Below are 16,104 nucleotides of genomic sequence, written 5' to 3'. Positions count from 1 at the left end.
CACTGTGTAGCTCTGGCTGGCCAGAACTGGCAGTGTAGACCAGGCTGGCCTCAAACTCACAGAACTCTGCCTGCCGCTGCCTCCTGAGTGCTAAAATCAAAGCTGTGAGCCACCATACCCAGCTAGAACCCACTGATGGGCAGTGCTAAGTTACAGAATTTCTGGAGAAATGCTTGCTATCTTTTGATAGCACACTGTCCCAGAACATGGGGCATGTTTTTGCTCACCCTGGAGCTTGGGCAGGGGTAGGTGTGGCAGCTTGTCTGCTCTGCATAGTTCTGGCAGAGGAAGCTTACTTTGACTTGTGCCAGGGGACCTTAGTTCCTGTTTAGTCGCCCTCTGCAGGGACTGTTTATACTTCCTCACAGTTTGGTGACTACTTCTGAAGAATGAGTGTCCTTGGGCTGGAGAGATGGCTCAGTGGGTAAGAGCACACTGACTGCTCTTCCAGAGGACCCAGGTTCAGTTCCCAGCACAGCTATCTGTAACTTCAGTTCCTGGAAATCCAACATCCTCACTGACATATATACAGGCAAAATACGAGTGCACATGAAATAAAAAAAAAAAAAAAAAAAAAGAATGAGCATTCTCTAAGATAGGAAATGGAAACTGTTTTTTTTTAAAGATTTTTTTTATTTATTATGTATACAATGTTCTGCCTACAGGCCAGAAGAGGGCACCAGATTGAATTATAAATGGTTGTGAGCCACCATGTGGTTGCTGGGAATTGAATTCAGGACCTTTGGAAGAGCAGCCAGTGTTTTCACTAGCAAAGCCTGGCTAGTCCTGCTATGTATGACCTGTTAGCAAGTTCAACCAGGGGGTTCCTGTTAGGGCTAACCATGGAACCAGAAGTTGACGAATTTAGCAAAAGAAAGCAGCAGTGTGAAATTAGCATCTCTGGCCAGGGCCAGGTCTGCTGGTGATGTGTTGGACTAGCCTCTCCTGAGTCTTTGCTGAACTCTGTAGAACCGTGTTATCAGCTCAAAGAGAGGTGGCCTGGGCCCCTCTGATCCCTCCTAAGGGGCAGGAGGGCTGGTGAACCTTGATACCAAGGTGGACTCTACCCTGGTTAAGGAGACTTTATTGGTTTGTGCCTTGGCTATTGGACTGCTGCACTGCGTGAACTAGGGCCATGGGGCATTCTGTCGCACTGTCTTCTTGGTTTCCCGGACCTGCTCACCTGCCGCAGAGGGTTTCCCTCCCACTGACTCCGGCTCACGAACTTAGCTGTGCTTCCTCTCCCCAGGAGCCCTGGTTCCTTCCACAGCACCACCAGATCATTGCACCTCAGGGGCTGCTGTGGCTTATTACAGTGACATGAGGCTTGAGTCAGTTCCATGTGGCCTCCACCTCTGGTCATTGTTAACTCTGTAGCTCTGAGGTTCAGTGACTGTAGATGGCTTGACCGAAAGCTGACTTTTTTGTTTCTTTTATTTATTTATTTATTTTTGGGAGACTGTGTAGCTCTGGCTGTCTTGGAACTTGCTCTGTAGACCAGGCTGGCCTTGAACTCAGGGATCCACCTGCCTCTGCCTCCTGAGTGCTGGGATTAAAGGTGTGCACCACCACACCTGGCTCTTCAAAGTTGACTCACAACAATTATTCTTCTGTAGATGAATGGAAGAGAATCAGAAGAAGAAAACCTCAATAAATCAGAAATAAGCCAAGTGTTTGAGATTGCACTGAAGCGGAATTTGCCTGTGAATTTTGAGGTAAGCCTATTTTACATGCACAACATTGTTTTTACCAAATCCTGTCAGGATTCCTAATAGGATCAACTTTCTCCTAAATATTAGACTGGTGCTCATGTAAGGTGACCCTTCACACTGATGGCCCAGACTGGGTGCTCAGGAGAGCGGTAGCTAGTTGTCCTCCTGCAGGTCCTTGTCTGTGGGTCTCTTGGAACTGTGCCATGCTTGTCTTCACCGAGCACACAGGCCCTGCCCCTTCCGCTGCTCTGGAGAGCACCTTCACCTCTCAGGTCCTCTGTCTCTCTTCAGTGAGACTTGCTGTGTGATGTACACCAAGAGGAGCAGCCTGAGGACGATTGCTTGCTTGTTGGTTTGTTTGTTTTTACAGTCAGGGTTTCTCTCCGTAGCTTTAGAGCCTGTTCTGGAACTCACTCTATAGACCAGGCTGGCCTCAAACTCAGAGATCCACCTGCCTCTGCCTCCCGAGTGCTGGGATGAAATCAGATCCACGAGAGCTGATGTTTTAAAAAAAAGAATGGGTTGTTGCTCAAAATGGAAAACAAAGTATATTTTAGTACATTTCTGTTCCAGACCAGTCCCAGAACACTAGGAAAGAGGAGGAGGATTTTCTTATTTTGTATTTGTATTTGTTTTGGTTTTTGTGAGACAAGGTTTCTCAGTGTAACGACAGCTCAAGGAGGAAAATTTTTTTTAAAGTTTCCCTTGCAGTTTTTCACATGGCAAATTCTTTTTTGGTTGTTTGAGATAGGGTCTCACTATACAGCCCTGATTGTCCTGGAACTCTTAGGAGAGCTGCCCATCCCTAATTTTGTTGTGGCAGTGGTAGTGATTTGTTTTGTTGGGGGGCAGGGTTTGTTGTTTGGTTTTTTGAAGACAGAGTCTCTAGCCCAGGCCTTAGATTTCCTCTGTAGCCAAGGATACCCTGAACTCCCTTTTCTCCTGCCTCTCCCTAACACTGGGATCTCAGAGTCCACCACCATGCATTCCTTATGCAGTGCTGAGGAGGGAACTCAGGGCCCTTATGCTCACAAGCACTCTACCAGTTGTGCTCTATTGCCCAGCTCGGAAAAGTTGTTTTTATTTATTTACTTATTTTTGGGTTTGTGTGTATGTAGAGGTGTGTGTGCATCTTTGTATGTGTACAGGTATTTGTGCATGTATTTGCATGAGTATTGTATTCAATCACAGGAGCTGTCTCCTTTGTTTTTCTTTTTTTAAAAACATTTATTTATTGAGTGTATATGTATACACATGTCCATGCCATTGGAGATCATGACAACTTGAAGGAATTGGTTCTTCCTTGTCACATGGATTCCAGGGATTGAACTCAGATTGTAAGGCTTGGTAGTGTATAAATGGACATGACTACTCTAAGGTATACTTAAGGGGAAAGTTTGCTTTTTTTTGGGTGGTTTTCTTCGTTTTGTTTTGTTTGTTTGAGACAGGGTTTCTCTGTGTAGCTCTGGCTGTCCTGGAACTTGGCTCTGTAGACCAGGCTGGCCTTGAACTCACATGGAACTCAAGGAGGTGAAACTGCTTCCACAAAGTTGTCCTCTGACTTCCACATGTGTGCCGCAGAGCCAAGATCTGCCTGTCTGCCTCCCAAATGCTGAGACTAAAGGTGCATCACTACTGCCCAGCTAAGGGGAAGGTTTTTATTGTAGACAATGAGGAAGAGAAGAGCCAGAAGCATCTGGAAGAGTCCAGAGCAGAGAAAGAAGTAGACTGGACATGGCCAGCAGACTAGGCCTGGCCTGGAAGTGAAGGAGAGAGAAAAACAGAGGGAGGACCAAGAGAGGAAGCCATAAGATGGGGCACAGCCAAAATAGCAGGGATATCAGGAGAAATGAACAGCTGGGGACAGAAGCCCATGAGCTGGAGAACTGTATACAGGTACTTGTGATACTGAGGGAGCCTAGAGGCCAGCATGTGCTCTGATATGCTAATAGGCACCACAGGTGGACCTTTGTCCCTTCTGCCAGTGCTAAGGGGAATGGTTCCTTCTGGTAGAGGGGGAACCGGCTTCACAAGTTCCTGATGAGTGCTGGCTTTTGGCTAGCGATCAGAGTTAGGGACACTGTTTCCTTGGACCTGACAGGTAGCAAGCACCTTTAACCACTAAAATGTTTTACCAGTCCCCCAAAACTCAAACTTTTTTTTAAAATGAATTATTATTGTGTGTGTGAATGAGTGTGCATAGCACACATGTGGAGGTCAGAGGACAACTTTGTGGAAGCAGTTTTTACCTACTTGAGTTCCGTGACCAAACACAGTCCTCCACCTTGGCACAGCAAGTGCTCTATCCACCAAGTAATCTCATTGGCTCACCTTCTTTTTCCCAAGCAAGGTCTCTTAATGCTGTCTCTGGGTCCCCAATTTAGCTAGGCTGGCTGGCCCCAGCGAGTCTGTCTTCACCTCCCCATGACTGTGACCACAGTGACATACACCCTCTTTTTCTGTGTGAGTGCGGGGTCAGACTCAGGATCTCCTTCCTGCTCGCATGGTGGGCCCTTACCCACTGAGCCACCTCCTTAGTCTCTGGCATCTGTTGTTGCCTCTGTGAAGAAGCTTTTACTTTAATTCTGCATTTAGAGTGATCGCCTCATTTTATTTCATAAAATGCATACCTTCTCCTGCCTCACATCTCACATTCATCCTTCATCCCATAGTCAGGTGGGGGTGACTGTCCTATGGCCTGGTGGTACCCACTTCCCACCCTGGGGCAAAGGTAGGGTGGAGGGCTGTGCTTGCCTCCCAGACCAGCCTCTCTGAGGACTGTCCTTGTTCCCTGCCTTAGAAATCAAAGCCTCCTGTCTTACATGCCGACTTCCGGTGGGAGGCACCATGTGGCTGGCTGGGGTGGGAAGGAGACAGACATTTACATAATGACGGGCTAGTTGCGGGGTGGGGGCTGTGTCCCACTCTCCCTGAGTGTTCCCTGTAGGAAAAAGAAAACTGCCCTTTCTTGGGGGTAGTATAGCATGAGAATGCAGCTTTAGATACAGGAGAGATGGTGACCAAGATTAAGAGAGGGGATCTGGCTCCCCAAATCCCTGCTCCTGGATTCCTGTTAAGTTTGTCAGCCATTCGTACTAGTCACTGTCCTGCCCAGGTCTCAGAGCTTTTTGGAGCCTTTTATTGTGGTGCTATCTGGGGATTAGATTACTTCCCTTCCTTCTCCATGGCCACACCTGCTTTAGGAATAGGTAGCATTTCAGAGACATGTCAAGCAACTACCCAAGAGAAATTGTCAGTGTACCCCCAAGTGATGGTCTTGTAAGGTGGACTATTCTCTTGCTGTGATAAAACACCGTAACCAAGGCAAGAAGAGTTGGTTTCGGCTCATGCTTCCAGAGGAAGCAAGTGGGTAGATGGGCTGAAAGAACAGGATGCTGAGAGCTGATATCTTCAGTGGCAAAGGTGAGACAGAGTGAAGTGGAAACAGGGTGAGGCTTTGCTCTTAGTGCTTGTCTTGTCCACAGTGACACACTTCCTTAGTACCTCCGTGACCTCCTCAGTGCCACCAACTGGGGACCAAGTGTGGGTATTTTCATTCAAATCAGCACACGGGGTAGTAATGTGGAGCCTTTGTGGTCCATCTATAGATGGTGTCAGTTTAATGTTCCTACTGAGTAACTGTCAAGTCAGAAGGGTCACAGCCACATTCATTGGTAGATTGAGTGGGTCCTGCCTTTTCTGTTGCATGTGGCAGATTATTGCCTGGCCCATGCAGGATTCTCAGAAAGTATTGTTGAATAAATGAACATAGTAGTTAATTTCCAGTCAGGTTTGTGTATAGAGGGGCCCAGGTGGGCTGTGAGGTTAGAGTGAGCCAGCATCATTCATATGTGATCTGAGGAGGTGGGCACTTCTGGGCTCCTCTCCCCCACACTGCTGTTTCTTTGACAGACCTTGTTTCCTGGACAATTTTTTCAACTTTCTGTTTTCAGAAATGTCAAATTTGACAGGACAGCTTGAAGCAGGCCAGTGACTGTGTCCTCCTGTGACTGGTGGTTGACATCTCATGCTTTCTTTGCCTCTGGCAGAGCACAAGGCGTCTCAGTGTTAGCTTCTGCTGTGACCAGTTGCTTGACTGTGTGGTAGGTGTGACTCTGGTTCCTGTGATAGAGCAGAGTGTGGTTACCCTGTTGATATAGGACGCTGAGCCCTGCTGTGACTGTCATTTCCCATACGCTCTCTTCCTGCGTCTCCCCGCTTTTCTTGGGGATGTTTCTTGCTGTTCTGCCATACAGCTCAGGGCCTTCATCTGTGACAGTCCTCGGCCTTCGCTTTTCAAGAGCTTGGTATGTTACAAGGCTAGTCGAGTGGCTCGCATTCTGAGGGACTAGATTCAGGATGTGCGTCTTTTAGTAGGGTCCTTTTCACAGCATCGTGCCACACCCCTGTCGAGGATGGGGCTTGTTCCACTTTGTGCATTGGTTTAGGGCTCTACAATGGATATGATCCTTGCAGGGAGTCTCTTTCTTCCTTTGGGATGTAGGACCTTTAGGGGAGACCCTCGTTTCCAGAGTCTGGCAGTTAGTGAGGAGGATTATCAGTGTCATCTGTGGGGGGGGGTCACTGACAATCATGTGAACCCCCAGCCTCTGCTCTGCTGTAAGCAGAGTCAGTAGAACCTGCCTCTCTTCTCCCCTGTGATACCCTGCACCTGTGTTCACAGATGGGCTGGATCCCCTCCACATGCATTTCTTTGAAGCAAGTGTGCCAGGCAGTGTGCCTTACCACTTTTAACAAGTGTCTGTCACGCTTTCACTCAGTCTGTCCCTCTGACACAGGTGGCCCGGGAGAGTGGCCCACCCCACATGAAGAACTTTGTGACCAGGGTTTCAGTCGGGGAGTTTATAGGGGAAGGAGAAGGGAAAAGCAAGAAGATCTCCAAGAAGAACGCAGCCAGGGCCGTTCTGGAGCAGCTGAGGAGGCTGCCGCCTCTGCCTGCCGTGGAGCGAGTGAAGCCCAGAATCAAGAAGAAAAGCCAACCCACGTGCAAGGTGAGAGCCTGTATGCCAGGGTTGCGGTGTTGGAGTGGTTAGGGTAGAAGCCTGGATGCTGTCCAGCACCACACAGGCAGTTGGATGCTTTACAAGTACCACGCGTGAGCTACAGTTTGAGTAGAGATGAGGCCACTAAGTGTGTTGAAGAAACACGTCCAAGTGTCAGTTCCTGTGAAGGTGGGCGTCGTAGCTGTCACCTCTGTGGAATGGGTGGGGCTGCGTGGCCGTCTGTGGATTGCTGACTTGAACCACCTCCAGCTCAGGACTCAAGGTGCAAGTGGCACACACAGGACTGGGTCTTGGGTAGTAGAGCCCAAGAAACTGTTCTGAAAGATTGGATATTTGATTGAAACTTAATGCCTCTATAAAATAAAACATTGACCTGCTGGGGGTGGGGTGGGGTGGGGTGGCGCACACCTTTAATCCCAGCACTTGGGAGGCAAAGGCAGGCGGATCTTTGTGAATTCCAGGACAGCTAGGACTGTTACACAGAGAAACCCTGTCTTGAAAAACAAAAAAACCAACAAAAACCATGATCCACGGGGGCAGGAGAGATGGCTCAGCAGTTAAAAGCACTGGCTGCTCTAGCAGAGGACCTGGCTTGAGTTCTGGCACCACATGGTGGCTCCCAACTGTCTGTAACCCCAGTTCTAGGGGATTCTTCTTACTCCATGGACATCAGACACACATGTGGTAATGCATGCAGACAAAACACTCATGTACATCAGATAAAATAAATAAATCTTTATTAAAACATAAATAAAAACATTGACCCCAGCCGGGCGGCGGTGGCACACACCTTTAATCCCAGCACTCGGGGGGCAGAGACAGGCGGATCTCTGTGAGTTGGAGGCCAGCCTGGTCTACAGAGTGAGTTCTGGGACAGGCTCCAAAGCCATACAGAGAAACCCTGTCTCGAAAAACAAAACAAAACAAAACAACCAAAAAACCACGTTGACCCCTTTTCAGCAGCAGAAAGGGCAGCACTTGGGCATCTACTCACGCGTGGTCTCTCATTTGAACATGTTTGGACACTTTCTTTCTTTCTTTCTTTGCTATGTCAGTCACTTCAGTCATCTGACAAGGGCTTTGGGGAGGGAGCCTCCTCTCCCAGGCTTCAGCTGGAAGCGGTTCAATTCATAATACTGTTTTATTTTTGCAGTGCTGGGGATTGACCAAGGGTCTCAGGTTTGCTGGCCATGTCCTCCACCACTGAACTGCATCTTCAGGTTAAGGGCTTACAAACGCTTGAAGTGGTTTCTGGGTTTTAGAGATTAAGAAAGCTAGGCAGTGGGTCCCCTTGTAGATTCAGCCAACCACTGGTGATGGCCCTGACTCCATTTACACTTTTTTTAAAGATTTATTTATTATATAGACAATGTTCTGTCTGCATGTATCTCTGCCTGCCCGAAGAAGGCACCAGATCTCATTACAAATGATCACGAGCCACCATGTGGTTGTCAGAAACTGAACCAGGACCTCTGGAAGAGCAACCAGAGCTCTTAACCTCTGAGCCATCTCCCCAGGCTCCTTTTTGTCATTCTTGACCAAACTGTCCCGTCGCCCTTTACACGGTAATGTCTGCAGTCCCGGGAGCCACTTTCAGGGTGCAAGGAGTGGCCGGGCACCCATGTGAACACTGCCTGTTGTGTAAGGGATTGGGGCATGCACAGGGTTTGTGTCCTTGGGGGATCCTGGGAGAATTCCCTGGTTTTATAATTTATATGTTTTATATTAAAATATATAAATTTATTTATTTTTCCTCTTCATTTACTGTGAAGACATTACTTTGGAGCTTTCCCCTCACAATGAAATACTGAGGGCTGTTTTCTAAGACACAAATTATCTGAGCATGATCATAAAGCTTGTTCAGTCCCGTGTGTTGTCGTCGTCCCCCCCCCCCCCCCCCAGGTTTCTCTGTGTAGCTTTGCACCTTTCCTGGAACTCACTCTGTAGACCAGGCTGGCCTCGAACTCACAGAGATTCACCTGGCTCTGCCTCTCGAGTGCTGGGATTAAAGGCCTGCACCACCATTGCCGGCACGTTTAGTTTTTAAAAGGTTTGATTCTAAGTCATTACGCCAGCACTGAGTTTCTTGTCTTCTGTCGTCTGCTGACTCTGGATAGGCTGGTTCCTTTCTGTGAGTAATATAGTCCACTGTCTCTGTACTGTTTGCTCTCCAGCTGCAGACAGCCCCAGATTATGGCCAGGGGATGAATCCTATTAGCAGACTGGCACAGATCCAGCAGGCCAAAAAGGAAAAGGAGCCGGAGTACATGCTCCTTACAGAGCGAGGTCTTCCACGTCGCAGGGAGTTTGTGATGCAGGTGGGTTGGTGTCCATTGGTCCACACTCTACCACTGACTACTGTCATCAAAGTGATGTTGCCGTTCACGACCATTTAATCTTTGTACTCTTGAGGCAGGGGCAAGAGGCAGGTATACCTCTGAGTTTGAGGCCAGCTTGGTCTACATAAATGAGACCAAGACAAGAAAATGAGGATCCATTTTGTAAGAGGAAGTTGGATTGGCAATTTGCCTGAAGTGACTAGTCTAGACCACTCTGCCTAGGCCAGGGAAGGAGTCCTGTTAACCTTTTCAGTGTTCTGGCAGATTTTGATTTTTGCAGCCAGATACCTTGTGGTCAGAACAGCTTTAACGGAGTATATTGGAATTTGTCCAATAGCCAGTTCTCAGAGTGGTATGGGAGGAGGCTTCATTGTGTTTAGACACACACCTGTCCTTTTTTTTTTTTTTTTTGGTTTTTTGAGACAGTGTTGTTTTGGTGTCTGTCCTGGAGCTCGCTCTGTAGACCAGGCTGGCCTCGAACTCACAGAGATCCACCTGCCTCTGCCTCTCGAGTGCTGGGATTAATGGTGTGCGCCACCACCGCCCGGCCTCACCTGATTTACAAATATGTTGATGGAAAAGATTGTGGCACACATTTTCCATATAATATTCTTTATTACAGATGTTAAACGTTTGTAACTTGAATGTGTCCCTCACAACTATATGGACTACACAGAACACTTTCTGCCACCTAGTTTAGCAAAGCCATCCCAGGGGCTTCTGGCAGCACACCAGCCAGTTCCTGTTGTGTCTTAGAAGGTTCAGTCACAGGTCTTTGTTGATGTTTTCTGCAGGTAAAGGTTGGGAATCATACTGCAGAAGGAGCGGGTACCAATAAGAAGGTGGCCAAGCGCAATGCTGCTGAGAACATGCTGGAGATCCTGGGGTTCAAAGTTCCCCAGGCACAGCCTGCCAAGCCAGCACTCAAATCAGAAGAGAAGGTGACTGCTGGGACTCTCACTTCCAGGTGGCCTAGCTCCCTGCATGGGCAAGCCTGGGGCAAGGCTTCATCTTCCCTGCAGTAAGCAGCCTGCCCCCTGGGGTTCGTCCATTGATAGTGTTGGCAGGAGGGAAGTTTCCTGTCCAGTTCACCGTGTCCCACGCGTGGTTTGGTTAAGTCTGTTCAGTGTCACTGTGGGCTGGATGTGCATTTCTGGAGGATGTCCTGTTCTTTCCTGATGAGTAGCTGGGATTGGAATGAACAAGTATGACTGTTATCTGTGCTTCAAAGGGGATCTGTATGACCTAGTCTTTCTGTTCCTATGGATCTGGCTTTGGTTTTCTGGGACAAGATAGCATGGTTAATAATAGGCCAAATCTCTCAGTCAGACTGAGATGCTCCTGTGAATTCTTAGTTGAATATTACTCTGTATTGAGAATTCACTCTACAGAGTGGTCAGCAAGATTGCAGGAGTACATCAGCCACTGTTGCTGACTCCAGCCACTGTCCTGTTGGAGCAGACGAAAGTCGGGCTGAGCTGCTTCTGAGCTCTGCCGTTTCATGACTGAGAAACAGCTCCCACTGTGCCTGCAAAGTCAGTACCTGGCACTCAGAGGTTCCATGTGGAGTTTGCACAGCCCGGATTTGGATTTCAGACTTCCCATTCAAAAACCCTGTAGAGTACTTGGAAGCATCCTCACCTCGTATCTGACAGTTATGCACTAGATGCCTCCATCTTCTCTGTGGATGTACCGTTTCTGGGTGTTCTAGGTAATGTAAGGTACACACACCTTTTAGCACCAGTGCAGACTCTACTCGCCCAGTGGGCTGAGCACTTTCATTCAAGACAGCATCTTCTGGTCCTCAGCACAGAGCCAGCTCTGCATTCATGATCTGCTCTATCTATGTAAATGCCGTGAGAGCTTGTGTGGTGGGGGTCATGAGAGACTGTGCACACAGACCCTAGTGCTTGTCCATGCTCACTGCCATTTTCCTTTCTTAAGACCCCAGTAAAGAAACCAGGAGACGGAAGGAAAGTAACGTTTTTTGAACCTAGCCCTGGGGATGAAAATGGAACTAGTAAGTGTGACCCTCTTGATCCAGTGTGGTTTGGGTTTGCATGGTTTTTGTATGACAGTTCAAAGCACAGTAGCACTGCCTTCCTAAGCTTATAAGTGCTGGGATGGTGGGGAGAGCAGTACTGTAGCTTCTTGGGTGGTTGGGGTGGCTGTGGTGACCTCTCTGTCCCTTACAGGTAATAAAGACGAGGAGTTCAGGATGCCTTATCTTAGCCATCAGCAGCTGCCAGCTGGAATCCTCCCCATGGTGCCAGAGGTCGCCCAGGCTGTTGGGGTTAGTCAGGGACACCACACCAAAGATTTCTCCAGGGCAGCTCCGAATCCTGCCAAGGCCACGGTAACTGCCATGATAGCTCGCGAGTTGTTGTACGGGGGCACCTCGCCCACAGCCGAGACCATTTTAAAGAGTAACATCTCTTCAGGCCACGTACCCCATGGACCTCGAACAAGACCCTCTGAGCAGCTGTACTACCTTTCCAGAGCCCAGGGATTCCAGGTAACTGTGCCTTTGTGTGGAATCTCTGGGTCTCAGAGAATGACCTTTCCAGCATCTTCAAGTTAGATTTTTCCTGCTTAGAATCACCTTTGTAGTTTATGTAAGACCCTGGGTTATGTCCCCAGCACTACAGAAACCAGATCAAGTGAGATCATATGTCTAAGAGATTGGATGTACAGTATGGATCTGTGCAAGAGCAAGAGTGGCAGGGATAGGTCTGGAGTGTGACAAGGTGGCTCATCATGTAAAGGTGCATTATTATCAACCTTGTGTGTGATTGTTGGTGGAAAGAGAACCAACTCCAGCAAGTTGTCATTTTACTTCCACATACATGGTATGCCATGTGCTCACCACACCCCCGAGGAGGTTGCGGAGTAAGAAGTATGACAGGTCTGTAGGGAAGGAAGACACTTTTCCTTAGGAAGCAGCATTTAAAACCTAAGCAGGCTCCTGGAGGAGTCTGGGCATGACATGGGGTGTGTTTTTCCTCCTTAGGTTGAATACAAAGACTTCCCTAAGAACAACAAGAACGAGTGTGTGTCTCTCATCAACTGCTCCTCACAGCCACCCCTCGTCAGCCACGGCATTGGCAAGGATGTGGAGTCCTGTCATGATATGGTATGTGGGCCCCAGGGCTGCTGAGAGAAGCTGCCACATTCCCTTGTTCAGGTTAAGTGCTCATGAGGGACATGGTTCTCCTGTAACCTGTGAACAGGTCTAAACTCTTCACTTCAGTCTCTATTCTGGCAGCTGTAGAAAGCCCTCTTTGGGGACTCTGTTCAGATAACATTAAACCCTAAAAGAGGATTCCGCTCACATGAGTTTGTTACTTAATGGAACATAATGCTGCATAGAGCTGATGCCTCCAATTTAGAGGGAAACACGGGAGTTTTTTGTTGAGATCAGGGTAGGTCACTATCAGGTGAAAAGCCAAAAGGAAATTATGTGGTACCCAAGGAAAGCTGCAGTTTGGTGCTTTACCTTAAAAATTCCAACTTTTTAGCTGGGTGGTGGCGGCACATGCTTTTAATCCCAGCACTTGGGAGGAAGATCTTTGTGAGTTCGAAGCCAGACTGGTTTATAGAGCGAGTTCCAGGACAGCCAGAGTGTAGCTAGAATTTTCCTGCCTGGCCCACGGTCAGGGCAAATCTCTCTCACCCACCAGTCCCACAGCCGCTCAGACCCAACCAAGTAAACACAGAGACTTATATTGCTTACAAACTGTATGGCTGTGGCAGGCTTCTTGCTAACTGTTCTTACAGCTTAAATTAATCCATTTCTATAAATCTATACCTTGCCCCGTGGCTCGTGGCTTACCGGCATCTTCACATGCTGTTTGTCATGGTGGCGGCTGGCAGTTTCTCTGACTCAGCCTTCCACTTCCCAGCTTTATTCTCCTCGTCCCGCCTATACTTCCTGCCTGGCCACTGGCCAATCAGTGTTTTATTTACTAACCAATCAGAGCAACACATTTGCCATACAGAACATCCCACAGCACCAGAGCTACAGAGAAACCCTGTCTTGGTTGGGGATGCGGGTAGGGGATTCAAACATTTTATTGAGGAAATTGTTTTAAGAAGTTGCTTCCCGTTTGCGGATGTCCCTTTCCACATGGGTCTAGTCTGTTCTTTGTGGTTTGACTTTTCTTTCCACCCTTCTAGGCTGCACTGAACATTTTAAAGTTGCTGTCTGAGTTGGACCAACAGAGCACAGAGATGCCAAGAACAGGAAATGGACCAGTGTCCGCGTGAGTGAGCATGCAGAAGGGAGCGTCAGGGTGGGTGTCCATGGCAGGCAGTTGTCAGTGAGTGACCATGTGCAGAAAGTGCCACCACTGTTGGTTGACTCTGGGGAAGCATTTGCCTGAACTGCAGTCTGGCCTTAACCCCTGAAGGACCCCATGTTGTCTAGGCAGTACCCGCCTTGATCTAGACTTGAGAATAAGGAAAACATTCGCAGGATTTTAATGGTGCATGGTGATACATCTTGCCCTCTTCAGTCCCCTCTCCAAGAGTCACATCTTATTAGTCTTAACATTTATTTTTATATGTATTGGTATTTTGCCTGCATAGGCCAGAAAAGGGTGTTGGAGTTACAGGTGGTTGAGCTGCTATGTGGGTGCTAGGAACCGAACCCAGGTCTGGAAGAACAGCCGCACTCTTGACCACTGAAGGAAGTCCAGCCTGTGTGCTTAAGGAAATAACCCTTTCCTTGAGACGTTTTTCTTGATTGCAGTGCTGGGGGCTAAACCCCGAGCCCTTGGTCATGTCAGGCAAGTGGTCTGCCACTGAGCTGTGTCCCAGCCCGCTGTCATTCATTTCCTCTTCAGACCCAGAATACATGCAAAATTCCCTTCCTTTCTCCAGTTAGTATCAGTTCCCACAAATGGTGCCCTATGTTTACAAGCTACATTTAGTTAGCTTTAGCTCTCATTTCAACATTCCTGCCATTGTCATTTTTTTCTTCCTTAAAGGTGTGGGAGGTGCTGAACCTTTTCTGGCCACAAACCATTATAAATCCCAACATATATACTGAAAATACTGAGAACTGCTTTGAAAATTTGGAATTTCTGATAACTCCAGTGGGCTGAGACATGGTGGATAAGAATGTGGAAGCTGTAGCAAAGAAGACAAGAAACTCCAGGTGATGCCCTTGGTTGTGCTGGGCTGCTAAGTGACAATGCTGTGCTCTGCCACCATCAAGAGAGACCAGCCCCATCACCTCCCATTTTTATATTGTGATAACAGAGAAACATGGCGAATTCTCATGCTGGCTCACTCAGATACTTTGGGACAACCCTGGACAGCCACGCCAGGGAAGCCTTCGAGTGGCCCCGGAGCTATAGCACCAGAGAAAAGCCAGTGCTTCCTACCCCACCCACCTGACTTGGCGTGCTCAGCCTGCCACACATAGTACCCAACCACCGTAACCACTGCTTTCTCTTAAACAGTGATGCTGTTAGTTCCATTATTTCCTCTGGTTGATATGACACTATATAATTTTCATTTCAGTTTCTCAGTTGCATCTACTTATCTAGCACAGTTTAGAAACTTGTCCAAGACTGATGCCATATGATGACTGATAACCGGCAAAGATCACAGCTGTTTGGTGATATGTCTGTGCCTCTGGCTTGGCTAGACAGTTCTAGACTTAACAGAATCCTTGACACCCTTCCCTTTGTATAAATTGGACAGCTTAGGAAATTTAAACTTTAGATGATCAAAAGATTTGGTCCTTTTTATTTTATTTTTAAGCAGCAGACTTAAAAATGAGCCCCGAAGCCCGGACCTTTAAATATTACAGAAATTGTCAATAGGTATGTCTGTTGAAGAGGTAGCTTTCTACCACACTACAGGACATTACTGTGGGCCCGGGCGCCTGCAGGCTGGTTGTCCCTGGAGTGCCTAATGCAGTCAATCCCAACCTCCGTGGAGGGAAAGGCGACAGATTTCCTGTTGCTGTGCTGGTGGGCACAGATGCAGGAAGGTTGGCTGGCCCTGGTGGAAAGCATTGCAGCCTTGAGCGCAGCAGTGCTTCCATTTTGGTACAGCTGGAACTTTTTCACTCATGGAATGTAAGTAAACTAAGTCTTTGTCAACAATAAATGGTAATACTAAAAATTTTTTTTTTTTTTTTGTTAATTTATTTTCAAACACCACTACTTCTAGATCAATCCCCTTCTGGTTCATCACCCTCCCCCCCCCCCCAAAAAAAAATGTTTGTAATGCTTGTGATTCTGTCTGGGCAAAAATCTGAAGATCTAAAAATCTCTTTATATTAAAATATTGGTCAATAAACAGCTACTAAGAAAGTCTTTTCCAACTGAGCAGTAACTGGAGGAGGAAGTGGTGATAGGAGGGAAGGGATGTGGCAGCTTGGGGAGCCATGCTGACAGTGGCTTCAAATTCACTTTTTTATTTATGTGTCGTATTCGAGACAGGGTTTCTCTGTGTAATGGCCTTAGTTGGCTGCACCCCAGAGAGATCTGCTTGCCTCTGCTTCTGCCTCCTGAGTGATAGGATTAAAGTTGTGCACCACCATGCTGACAGGGAATTCACTTTTAAAAACTGTGTGTATGCTTGGCTGTGGAATGTATGCAAAATGTAATGGTAATATTCAACATGATTGGATGAGACATTTTATCTAAAAAACAAAAAAAGGGCACTCAGACTGTTAGTAGTCAAACTCAAATATGCTCACCAGCTGGAGACTAATTACTTAAATATATGAGCATGTGGAGGTGATTGATTCAAACCAACATGGCTTACTTGAACATAGGTACCTTGCCAACCAAAGAAAATGGCTACCCCACTGAAGAAAATCTAGGCCCTCCCCAGTAACCACTATAGATCCTCAGGGAGGGCTGGGTGGACCCTTCTGAGCCCTTCTCCTCCTCAATGACAGGTCCCAGTCTTCCACAGGCAATCCGAGCTGCTTTGAACTGGAGTCCAGCGTTGATGTTGTTGGAGAAGAGAGCACTGGAGCATGCCTGCCCCTCAGCAGGACTCATCTCT

The 16,104-nt window shown here is 47.7% G+C and overlaps 1 protein-coding gene across 3 annotated transcripts in view; it reads left to right on the top strand.

Moving 5' to 3' along the window:
• The window catches only part of Stau1 (staufen double-stranded RNA binding protein 1), a 43,309-nt gene extending 27,908 nt beyond the window's left edge, over positions 1 to 15,401 (top strand). The window contains exons 4-13 of one of the 3 annotated variants that reach the window (XR_009378958.1): positions 1,617 to 1,715; positions 6,494 to 6,724; positions 8,911 to 9,054; positions 9,870 to 10,016; positions 11,020 to 11,095; positions 11,271 to 11,431; positions 11,517 to 11,590; positions 12,086 to 12,208; positions 13,252 to 13,337; positions 14,064 to 14,091. Coding sequence is in view for 2 of the 3 variants with exons in the window: in XM_059261936.1 (XP_059117919.1) it covers positions 1,617 to 1,715; positions 6,494 to 6,724; positions 8,911 to 9,054; positions 9,870 to 10,016; positions 11,020 to 11,095; positions 11,271 to 11,590; positions 12,086 to 12,208; positions 13,252 to 13,337; positions 14,064 to 14,079 (1,242 nt within the window). In the remaining variant the exon portion in view is untranslated. Of the gene's footprint in view, positions 1 to 1,616; positions 1,716 to 6,493; positions 6,725 to 8,910; positions 9,055 to 9,869; positions 10,017 to 11,019; positions 11,096 to 11,270; positions 11,591 to 12,085; positions 12,209 to 13,251; positions 13,338 to 14,063 lie in introns of all 3 variants that reach the window. The other 2 variants (XM_059261936.1, XM_059261935.1) reach the window with 2 other exon arrangements.
• The last annotated feature ends 703 nt before the right edge of the window (positions 15,402 to 16,104 follow it).

The sequence above is a fragment of the Peromyscus eremicus genome, chromosome 4 (genome assembly GCF_949786415.1).
Source record: "Peromyscus eremicus chromosome 4, PerEre_H2_v1, whole genome shotgun sequence".
Taxonomy (NCBI): domain Eukaryota; kingdom Metazoa; phylum Chordata; class Mammalia; order Rodentia; family Cricetidae; genus Peromyscus; species Peromyscus eremicus.
Note: the sequence above shows the minus strand (reverse complement) of the source record. Positions and strands in the feature narration are given on the sequence as shown.